General features: G+C 39.5%; 1 protein-coding gene across 1 annotated transcript in view; it reads right to left on the reverse strand.

Moving 5' to 3' along the window:
- STPG2 (sperm tail PG-rich repeat containing 2) overlaps nt 1–12,702 on the reverse strand; it is a 254,233-nt gene that overhangs the window by 109,037 nt on the left and 132,494 nt on the right. Inside the window, exon 8 of the mRNA XM_056132707.1 lies at nt 2,673–2,832. Coding sequence (XP_055988682.1) covers nt 2,673–2,832 — 160 coding nt within the window. The remainder of the gene's footprint in view (nt 1–2,672; nt 2,833–12,702) is intronic.

The following is a 12,702-nucleotide window of genomic DNA, read 5'->3' on the forward strand; positions in this document are numbered from 1 at the left end:
CACCCACCACCTGGCCCCCTGGCGCCGTGTAATCCCATCAGCGGCCAAGACTCAGAGACTATAAAATCCAGATCCCGGAACCGCGCGGCCGCATTCGCGGCTGCGCGACATCTTATTATCTCATTCCTACTTTGGACAAACTTGCAGGCTATCGAATGTAACCTGCCCACAGGGCAGAGTCTGGCAAACTCCCCGTGGCCTACCAAATATGCCAAATACCAGTAACAATGATGGGTCTCATTCTCCTAAAGAGCCGTGAATCTAATCTCAGGGCTAGGATGAAAGAGACGTTACTGGGGCCTGCTCGAGGCAATCGACGATTAACAGGTATCACGCTGCCGAACCCCTCTCTTGACATCGATGATCACTTCTTTGTAGAATGGTGAGATCCTGGTAGTGAATCCCTAATACAGCTCACGGAGGATCCTGATGTATTGAGTTTGAATGCCCTGATTGGCTAGGGCTTCAATGACCGCTCTGTCTCAACAGAATCAAAGGCCTTCTTTAAATCAATAAACGTTAGACAGAGCGGCATCTTGAACTCCCAAGAAACCTCAATGAGCTTGGTTATCATGTGGATATGGTCGATGGTGCTGAATCCTTTGAGGAAACCAGCTTGCTCGCATGGTTGTCCTTCATCTAGTGTCTGCCAATCCTATTCAGGATGACTCGAGTGAACAGCTTGTAGATGACAGACAATAGGCAGATTGGGCGATAGTTGCCAATATCATGGATGTCTCCCTTCTTGTACAGTAGTACGGTCCTGCTGGTTTTCCATTGCGATGGAACTTTGTATTCAGAAATGTATCGTGTGAAGAGCCAAACCAGCATATTGATGAGTATTGACAGCAGGTTCTTTAGGTGTTCAGGTCTGACCTTGTCTAGGCCGGGTGCTGTTCGTTTCTTTACCGACGAAATGGCGTGTCAGATTTCAACAGAGAGAACATTGGGAACGACATATCCATCCTGAGGAATTTGGTATGCGAGCAGGTGGACATGGCTATCGAAGAGATCTGAGTAGAAGTCATGGATAATCTTCTCCATTGCCCTTCTGGAAGATATGATAGATCCATCAGGACGTCGGAGAGCAGTCATCTTGGTCTTGTAGTTGGCGAAGGACAGGCGGGCGCTACAAATACTTTTCCTGGCCTCTGCCGCATCTACCAGCATTTCTGCTCTTCTCTCTTTGAGGTCTTCCTTGATTACATCTCTACAATGCTTTGAGAGCTCGGACATTCGCTTGCGGTTGCCTGAGGCATGTGACAAACCACGTTGGTGAATAAGCTCAAGAGTTTTCAAAGACAGGCATTTATTTGTGGCTATCTCTCTCTTGGCGTTCCTTGCACAATCATGGAGGTGCTTAACCAGTTGATCGTATTCCTCAATATTGTCAACAATGGCATCTTCCCATGTTGCAGCAATAGTGCCAAAGAGCTCCCAGTTGGTGGTCTTTCTGGGAGTTCTCTTCTCAAACTTTGCAGCCCTTTCTCCCCACTCTATGAAGTAGAATTTTGCACGAAGGAGACGGTGGTCCGACCCCTTTTGGAATTTGGGACAACAGCAACATGGGTCAGGTAAAACCGTCGATTGAATATGATGTGGTCTATTTTGTTGTGGAACCATCCACCGGGAGACTCCCATATCCAACATTTAGACAAACATCCAGTAGTTATATGAAAAGAGGTTAATCCTCACTTATTGTCAAGTCAATGCAAAACAAGAGAAAAATATAATAGAATCTTACTCTGATTAGAATGGCACATACAAGAAACACTAGAAACAACCTGTGTTGATGGGGAAGTGATAAAAATTAACTCTCATCCACTGCTGTGGAAATGTCTGGCTCAAACATCATAGAATTTTCTTCTAAAAGTAAAGATAAAGCTTCAATGCAAGACAGCAATTTCACTTGGTTTCTAACCCCAAGACAAAAAAACAATAATTTGGAAGGACATATTCTTTGCACGCCATTGTTCATTGAAGCTCTTAATACAATAACTAGGATATGGAACCAACCTCTGTGTCCAATGACAAATGTGTGGATATGAAGGTATGAACTATACACAATGGAGTAATATGCACCACAGGGAATGATGAAACCATGCAGTTCACTGCTACTTGTATAGAACTGGAGGATATCAAGCTAAAAAAAGTCAGAAGAGCAAAGTCAAATACTGAATTATTTCACATATCTGTGATCTATAGAATAACATGGCATAAGAACATCAGGTACAAAAAGAAAGTGAATTATTTGCCCTACATTACCGTAAGGAAAAGAACATAAGGGAAGAACATAAGTGGAAAGGAAACTAAGAAGTTTTGGATGTGAAGTAATGGGGGCAAGCTTGGACACCTGGGTGATGTGGAGATGTGGTATGTATTAATATGTAAAACATAAAGCCATAAATATTGAAGCAAGGAACCCAACTGACAATAATTAATCCTAGACACATTCCTGTTAATGATGCAGGCTGGGAGTGGCAACTGGTGGGAAAGAGGGTAAGTAAACCTGGGACATCAACAGAGTAAAGATGACATTGGGTAGTGGACTGGTGCTGGAACATTGCATGCTTGAAAATCTCATATAGATATAATTGTAAACCACAGAGATTAAATTTTATCAAAATTTAAAAATAAAGTTAAAGAATAAAATATTCATATCAATGGCTAACCTGGAATTTCCTGTCCCTTGGAAGACTGTGTGAATCGATCAGCTATTTGACCAAATGGGGCATTTTTCAGAGTTCGTGTTTCCTTTGAAGATTTAAAAGCTGTTCGAGATTCATTATATGTGCCAGGAGCTGGTATGATTGATTTTATGGGCATAAATCTCTAGAAAAAGATATTACAGTAAAAGTTTTACAATTTGACACTTTATGAATTAAAGCTGACTTTTTAGTGTTATAACAACTGAAATTTATTTTTAATAGAATGAAGATAAATTGGATACATTAAGATTTTATAACTATCAAAAATAAAGCAACTTTTAGTAAAATCATCTACATACTAATATAGCAATGCATTTATGTACTTTCTAATTTAGATATATATTTATAACAAAGTTTTCACAGTTTGATATTCTTCATCAATACTTCTCATTCAGGGGCTAGATTCCACCTGTGAATCCTCAGAATATTCCAAGGGGACCACAGGTGGGAAATCACAACATACAAAGTCATCTTTGAGACTGAGGAGTCAACTGGTAGGACAGATAGTGACAGGAAAAAGTAGGTGAGAAAGGGGCCACAGTCGACAAAATGTTGAGAAATACTTTTGTAGATGACAACATATAGACAATCTTCATGTTTCAAATAATCTTCAAACTAAAACAAAACATTAAAAATATATGATCTGACATTATTTCTTTTAAGAAAATTGCAGATATCTCATCCATCGTTCAATTGACTGATTTTGATACCTTAAGAAATAATCATATATAAGTGGCATATTAATGATATTTAAAACAACTTTACAAAAATTTAAGTTATATTATAAATTTTGTTTATTTATAAACATATATTTGACTTATTAATATAAATTATAATTATTAAATACAACGCTATAGTAATATTTCTTAAATTTTTAAGTAAAATTAACTCCAATTTTTTTTGTTCAATTATTTCAGTTTTGGGACCACAAGAGATGCTCAGGGGTTACTCTTCACTCGGCACTCAGGAATTATTCCTGACATGTCTCAGGAGACAACATGGGATACCAAGGATCAAATCCTGGTCAGCTATTACAAGGCAAGCACCAAACCCACTGTACTTTCTCTTTGGCCAAAAATAACTCCAATTTTATAGCAAAGCTGTATAAATAATAATACAGAAAAATACCTCTATCACATTTACCCAAATTCACTTAATGTTAATGTGTTATGCCATTTCTTTTCTCATTCTTTCTTCTCCTCTTCTTCTCCTTCTCTTCCTCTCTCTCACACACTCTCTCTTTCTCCCTCTGTCTCTCTCCAGACAGACACAGACATGCCTATTTAGTATAAAGTTACTAAACTGTAGCCTTTAAATACTTTGATCTTTCTCAACGTGCCTATCTAACTTCTCAAAGTAGGTATGTGGACCACTGCAGTGTGCTTACTCCCTATCCCCCAGCCAGAAATGTGACCAGACAATGAAAAGAGAACCCGACTCCTAGGGTAGCCCCCAGATCCACCCCTCATGGCATACCTTTGAAACTTCTTAACCTCAACAAACCATGGACATGATAGCATCCATGCAAAAAAAGTTTTATTTTATCTATATCCTACATTTGAGGTATTAGTTAACCCAAGATTTATTTCTTTATTTCTCCATAGCCCATGAAAATACACAAAGACAGCCCAACTAAGCGGGACAAAACATACAACACACAGGAAAACTACAAAACACAAAGGTCACAAAACTCAAAGGTAAAACAACTTAGAAACTCTCCGAGATTAGTGAGTCAAAACACTAGCCCAGATGAACTAAGCAATAATAATGAACTATATAACGTCTTAGATAAGGAATTTAGAATGGAGCTGTTAAGGATACATAAGGAACTCAAAGAAGCAATGGAATTCACTACCAAAAAAATACAAGAGTATATGAGAGCAGAAATGAGGAAACTGCAAAGATACAAGCAGAAATGATAGACCTAAAAATATTTGATAGATGAAATGAAAAACTCAGTGGAAGGCCATAGCATCAAGGTAACAGCTGCTGGGACAGAAACAGTGAGCTCCAAGATGAGGTGCAGTGAATCTCCAGAAAATAGCAGAAAAAGAAAAAGAGCCTCAAAATAAATCAACAGATATCCAAAGAAAATCAGGATCAATGAATCATTGGAGCTCCAGAGGGACAGGAGGAAAACCCTAATGAAGGAGTAACTGTCAAAGACATCATTGCTGAAAAGTTCCCAGAGATGAAGAGCACATGCATCCAGATTCAGGAGGCCTGAAGGTTACCAGCTAAAAGAAATTCACAAAGAAATACTCCAAGACACATCCTAATCCGAATGAGGAAAACCACAGATAGAGATAAAATTCTGAAATCAGCAAGATCAAAGAAAAAATGCATATAAAAGAGCATCCTTAAGATTTACAGGACATTCCCTTTTGTTCTCTCTCTCCTTTTGGGTGTTGTGGTTTGCAAAAGAGGCAGTGAGTGGCAATCATATTTGGTAGAGTCTACTTTCAACATGCTTCTCCCACCCTGGGAGGATCCTCCCAACACCCTTTATTTGGTGATCCTTTCTCTATCTGAGCACCCTTTTCCCCTAGAGTGTGTGGCTGGCCTCCAAGCCATGAAGCAAAACTCCTAGTACTAATCTTGTTCACTCTTGGGTGTTAGTGTCCTATTTTGTTACTTTATGCTCCCCAGATGAATGCAATCTTTCTATGTCTAACCCTCTCATTCTGACTCATTTCGCTTAAACATGATACTTTCCATGTAGTACCACTTGTATGTAAATTTCATGACTTCATCTTTAAATTTGTAAATATACAACTGTACCTCATGGTGTTTCACTAACAAAAATGTTTTTTAAAAATGTAAATGATGGAGAATGGGCACTGGTGGAGGGATGGGTACTGGATCATTGTATAACTGAAACCCAAGCACAAAAATTTGTAAGTCTACAACTGTACCTCATGATGTTTAGCCAATAAAAATTTTAACCAATAAAAATTTTAAAAAAAGATTTACAGAAGACTTATCTGACAAAACTCTCTCGGCCAAAAGACAGTGGGAGGCATATAGTGAAAAATATTTAATAAAATGAATATCTCACCAAGAATACTCTACCCAGCTAACTCTCATTCGTACTCGAAGGAACAACACAGGTTCACAGACAAACAATAATTCAGGAAAGGCATAGACTGAAAAAAACCATGGACGCAGGAAAAACTAAATGGGCACTTTAAGACTAGAGTCCCCCAAACACCCAAAATCAATACAGAAACATGGGAAAACCCCCCTAAAAATAATTTCTCTCAATGTCAATGGGTTAAACGCACCAAGTAAACATAGAGTGGCAGGATGGATCAGAAAATTGAACCCAACTTTCTGCTGCCTGCAAAAAACAGATCTGAATAGTCAGAGCAAACATAGACTAAACATCAAAGGATGGAAAACAATTATTCAAGCAAACAAGTTCATCAAAGAGGATGAGGTAGCCATACTAGTATCAGGCTACATAGATTTCAGACTGAAGGTTACAAGACACAGTGAAAGTCATTTCTCAATGACCAAAGGATCTGTGATCATTCACATATCAGGAAGAATTCACACTCCGAAATGTATATGCACATACTGAGGGACAGGCAAAATGCATAAAACAATTACTCATAGACTTGAAGAAAGATATTGATAGCAACAAAATGATAGTTGGATGTTGCTTTTGTAGCCTGCCACTTTACTAAACCGACCTATTGTTTCTAGGAATTTTTCTGTAGAGTCTTTCGGGTTTTCTAAGTATAGTATCATATCGTCTGCAAACAGTGGTAGCTTGATCTCTTCCTTTCCTATCTGTATTCCCTTGATACCTTTCTCTTGCCTAACTGCAACGACCAGGACTTTCAGTACTATATTGAATAGGAGTGGTGAAAGTGGGCAACTTTGTCTTGTGCCTGATCTTAGAGGGAAGACTTTTGTTTTTTTTCCCCATTAAGAATGATCCTTGCCATGGACTTGTGGTAGATGGCCTTGACTATATTGAGGAAAGTTCCTTCAATGCCTATTTTGCTGAGAGTTTTCATCATAAACGGGTGTTGGATCTTGTCAAATGCTTTCTCTGCATCTATTGATATGATCATAACATGAGGCTGTCACCTAAGGATAGTAGATACATGAGAGAGGTAGATTGCTCCATAGCTGGAATCCTGCCTCATGAGCAAAGGGGAGAAGGTAGATGGAATAGGGAAGGGATCACTAAGAAAATGATGGTTGGAGGAATTGATCGGGAGGGAGATGTGTGCAGAAAGTAGATAAAGGACCAAACATGATGACCTCTCTGTATCTGTGTTTCAAACCATAATGCCCCAAAGTAGAGAGATTATGGGGAATAATGTCTACCATGGAGGCAGGGGGGAGGGGGGGAAAGGGGGGGTATACCAGGTAAATTGATGGTGAGGAATGTGCACTGGTGGAGTGATGGGTGTTTGATCATTGTGTGATTGTAACCCAAACATGAAAACTTGTAACTATCTCACAGTGATTCAATAAAATTTAAAAAATTTTAAAAATTAATAGTTGGAGATTTCAACACTGCTTTATCAACTTTGAACAGATCAACCAGACTCAAGCTCAGCAAGAACATACTTTATCTGAAAGAAGGAATGAAATACAGTGGTTTAATTTAATTTACAAAACTGTTGAGCAGATGCCATTGGGCTACACTAGCAAGTGACAGAAATGAATGGAGATGTTACTGGCACCCATTCGAGCAAATAGATAAACAAAGGGGTGACAGTGATACAGTGATATATCACACATGCGTGAATATATATATATATATATATATATATATATCACATTTCATCCCCAAAAGCTGAATACACATTCTTCTCAAGTGCACATGCAACATTCTCCAAGATAGACCATATGCTGGACCACAAAACATACCTGCATAAAATTCAGAAGATAGACATTGTATCAATGATCTTTTCAGAACACGATGCACTGCAAATAGAGTAAATCATACACAGAAACAGAAATTCAAATCAAACACCTGGAAATTAAACAGCTCAAAACTGAACAACCACTGACTTGAGAGGAAATTGAAGAGAAAATCAAAAGATTTCTGGAAACAAATGAGGATAAAGACACGAGTTACCAAAAATTATGGGACACAGCAAAGCTGTGTTTAGAGGAAAGTTTATAGCTCTTACAAGCATTCCTCAGGAATGAAGAGTGAGCCTACATAAGTAACCTAACCTCACAGCTTCAGATCCTGGAAAATGACCAACAAAAGGAGCCCAAAGCAGGTAGAACAAGAGAAATAATACAACTTAGAACAGAAATTAATGACATGGAAACCCTAAAAGCAATTCAAAGCATGAATGAAAGCAAAAGATGGTTCTTTGAGAAAATAAATGAGATTGATAAACTGCTAGCAAGACTCACAAGGAGAGAAAGAGACCACTAATAAGCAGAACAGAAATGAAAAGTGGGAATCACAACAGAAACCACAGAAATTCACAGTATAATTAGAGATTACTTTGAGATTTTTTTTCCACAAAAAAAGAGAACTTAGAAGAACTGAATAAATTCCAGGATTCCTATAATCTCCCAAAGCTGACCCCAAGAAGACTTGGAATATCTGAACAGAGCTATCACTGTCAAGGAAATTGAAATAATCATCAAGAAACTCCTCAAAACAAAAGTCCTGGCCAGATGGAGTGACTAGTGAATTCTTTCAAACTTTTAAAGAGGACCTAGTCCCAATCCTGTTCAAGATTTTCCAGGAAATTGAAGAAACAGAAACATTTCTGAACAGTTTCTATGAGGCAAATATCACCCTAATACCAAAAGCAGACCGAGAAACCATAAAAAAAAGAATTATAGACCAATATCCAGATGCGAAGATCCTCAAAATACTAGCAAATAGAATCTAACACCTTATCAAAAAGATTATACACCACGACCAAGTAGGATTCATCCCAGGGATGCAAGGATAATTCACTACTCACAAGTCAGTCAACATAATACACCATAATAATTAAAGGAAAGATAAAAACTACATGATCATATCAATAGATGCAGAGAAGGCATTTGAAAAGATCCAGCATCCATTTATGATAAAAACTCTCAACACAATGGAAGTCAAAGGAACTTTCCTCAGTATAGTCAAAGTATAGTGTATCATAAGCCCACCAAAAGCATTATTCTCAATTTGGAAAAACTTAAGAGCTTTCCCTCTAAGATTGGGAGACAAGACAAGGTTGCTCATTCTCACCATTTCTACTTACAATAGCCCTGGAAGTACTTGTCATAGCACTTATGCAAGAAAAAGATAACAAAGGCATTCAGATAGGAAAGGAAGACATGAAGCTATCACTATTTGCAGGTGATATTATACTATACTTAAAAAACCCTAAAGAATCCACAAAAAAGCTCCTATAAACAATTGGTTTGTATAGTAAAGTAGCAGGTTACAAAGTCAATACCCCAAAGTCCCTGGCTTTTCTATATCAGTCACTGTCACTGTCCTCCGATTGTTCAACGATTTGCTCAAGCAAGCCCATTAACATTGTGAGACTTGTTATTGTGTTTGGCATATTGAATATGTCACGGATAGCTTGCCAGGCTTTGCCATGCAGGTGAGAGACTCTCGGTAGCTTGCAGGACTCACCAAGAGAGGCGGAGGAATCGACCTCGGGTCGGCCATGTCAGCCGCTTGCAAGGCAAATGCCCTACCCGTTGTGCTATCACTCCAGCCCTATATAATAATGAATAATGAAAGAGAAGAAAGGGATACTAAAAAAAAAAATCCCCATTCACAATCATGCCTCAGAAAATCAAGTACCTTGAATAAGCTTAACTAAAGAGGTGAAGGACTTATTCAAAGAAAACTGCAAAGCACTACTTCAACCAATATAAGAGGACACTAGTAAATGGAGACATATCCCCTGTTCATGGATCGGGAGGATTAATGTTGTCAAAATGGCAATACTCCCCAAAGCATTATACAGATTCGATGTAGTTCCTATAAGGATTCCCACAACATTGCTCAAAGAAATAAACAAGACTCATGAAATTCATGTGGAACAATAAATCCCCACAAACAGCTAAAGCAATCCTTGGGAAAAAGAAATGGGTGGCATCACCCTCCCCGACCTGAAACTCTAGTACCTCAAACCAGTGGTAATATTTTTTTCTAAGGTAGAAAAAGAGGGAAAAAAAGTTAGAAATAACACAACTTTAGTGAAAACAAAGAACTATTTTCAAAGATGCTCTTGGGGGGGATTAAAATTAACAAGTTAGGAGAACAATTCCTTACCACATTTTGTACTATATTATTAAACTACTAACAGGAAAATGAAAATGCATGAAAGTGACTTCTTAGGTTTTTTGTTTCATGTAGAAGTACCGCTATTGATTCAACCATTGATTAAGTTGATTGAATTGGGCATCAACTCCACATTATTTTTATTCAGAAAGTTAATTTTATTTTATTATTTTTTATTATTTATTTTAATCACCATGAGATACATTGGGGCTGGAGCGATAGCACGGCAGAGCCTGGCAAGCTGCCCGTGATGTATTCGATATGCCAAACACAGTAACAACAAGTCTCATGACGGAGACATTACTGGGCCCGCTCGAGCAAATCGATGAACAACGGGAGAACCGTGACCGTGACCGTGAGATACATTGAGAAGGATGGGGAAGGAGAAGCAAATAAAATCTCAAGGCCGAACTAGGCTGCCAAAATGAAGGAAGACAAAAATGATCATCTGTACTTTCAATGCACATACGCTAGCATCAGATGCATCCATCAACGACCTGATGATACAAGCACAAAAGATCAAGTACGACATCATTGGTCTGACCTAGACAAGAAGGCACCAATCTCATCACGCCGTTTTCAAAACTGGAGAAGAATTGTTCCTCAGAACATGAGATAAAAGAGGTGTCGGAGGCATCGGTGCCTTGTCAACACAAACTTGGCCATGAGCAATGATTCATTCGAATGCCTAACAATCCAAATTGGACGTTTACATTTGAATAGATGAGGCTCACTGCTGGCAGTTTCTATCTTCGTTGTCTATGCACCAACATCCAATTATGATGAAGGAGAAATTGAGAAGTTCTACATGGAACTGGGGAAGTTCTATAAAGAAGACCACCCTTCTACAAGATCATTGTGGGTGATTTTAATGTCAAGATAGGACTGAGAAGATCAGCTGAAGAACTCCATATCGGGACCCATAGCCTAGAATGGAACCAACAGGGTGAGAGACTGACTGAGTTCATCATATCGACCAAGATGATCCATGGTAACTCACAGTCCCAGAAGGCCTAATCTAAACATTGGACAGGGGAAACTCCTGTTGGACAGTTCCACAATGAAATGGACCACATCATATTCAATCGATGGTTTTGCCTGACTGATGTTGCTGTTGTCCCAAAGTTCCAAACGGGATCGAACCACCGTCTCCTTCTGCAAAATTCTACTTTACAGAGCAGGGAGAAACGGCTGCAAAGTTTAAGAAGAGAACTCCCAGAAAGACCACCAACTGGGAGCTCTTTGGCACTATTGCTGCAACATGGGAAGATGCCATTGTTGACAATATTGACGAGGAATACGATTGACTGGTTAAGCACCTCCATGATTGTGCGAGGAATGCCGAGAGAGATAGCCACAAATAAATGCCTGTCTTCGAAAACTCTTGAGCTTATTCGCCAACGTGGTTTGGCGCATGCCTCAGGCAACAAGCGAACGTCTGAGCTCACAAAGCAGTGCAGAGATGCAATCAAGGAAGACTTCAAAGAGAGAAGAGCAGAAATGCTGGTAGATGCGGCAGAAGCCAGGAAAAGCATTCATAACACCCACCTGTCCTTCACCAACTACAAGACCAAGATGACTGCCCTCCGATGTCCTGATGGATCTATCACATCTTCCAGAAGGGCAATGGAGAAGATTATCCATGACTTCTACTCAGATCTCTTCGGTAGCCATGTCCACCTGCCCACATACCAAATTCCGCAGGATAGATATGTCGTTCCCAATGTTCTCTCTTTTGAAATCTGACACGCCATTTCGTCGGTAAAGAAACGAAGAGCACCCGGCCTAGACAAGGTCAGACCTGAACACCTAAAGAACCTGCCGTCAATACTCATCAATATGCTGGTTCGGCTCTTCACACGATACCTTTCTGAATACAAAGTTCCATCCCAATGGAAAACCAGCAGGACTGTACTACTGTACAAGAAGGGAGACATCCATGACATTGGCAACTATGGCCCAATCTGCCTATTGTCTGTCATCTACAAGCTGTTCACTCGAGTCATCCTGAATAGGATTGGCAGAACACTAGATGAAGGACAACCATGCGAGCAAGCTGGGTTCCTCAAAGGATTCAGCACCGTCGACCATATCCACACGATAACCAAGCTCATTGAGGTTTCTTGGGAGTTCAAGATGCCGCTCTGTCTAACGTTCATTTATTTAAAGAAGGTCTTTGATTCTGTTGAGACAGAGTGGTCATTGAAGCCCTAGCCAATCAGGGCATTCAAACTCAATACATCAGGATCCTCCATGAGCTGTATTAGGGATTCACTACCAGGATCTCACCATTCTACAAAGAAGTGATCATCGATGTCAAGAGAGGGGTTCGGCAGGGTGATACCATTTCACTGAAACTCTTCAGTGCCACCCTCAAGAACATCATGCAATGACTGGAATGGGAAGAAATGGGAGTGAAGATAGATGGTTGGCAACTACACCACCTCCGCTTTGCTAATGACATCGTTCTAATAACACCAAACATTAGCTAAGCGGCACAAATGCTGGCCAACTTTGACCATGAGTGTGGAAAGGTCAGACTACAGCTTAATCTTATGAAGACAATGTTTATGAGAAACAGCCTCATTCCTGATGCTCCATTTGCTCTTAACTGAACGACCATCTCCGAATGCAACAGTTATGTGTACCTATGTCGAGAAGTCAACATGACAAATGGCCTGGCACCCGAGCTGTACAGGAGGAAAAGAGCAGCTTGGA

The sequence above is a fragment of the Sorex fumeus genome, unplaced genomic scaffold (genome assembly GCF_029834395.1).
Source record: "Sorex fumeus unplaced genomic scaffold, SorFum_2.1 ptg000095l, whole genome shotgun sequence".
In the NCBI taxonomy this organism is placed as follows: Eukaryota; Metazoa; Chordata; class Mammalia; order Eulipotyphla; family Soricidae; genus Sorex; species Sorex fumeus.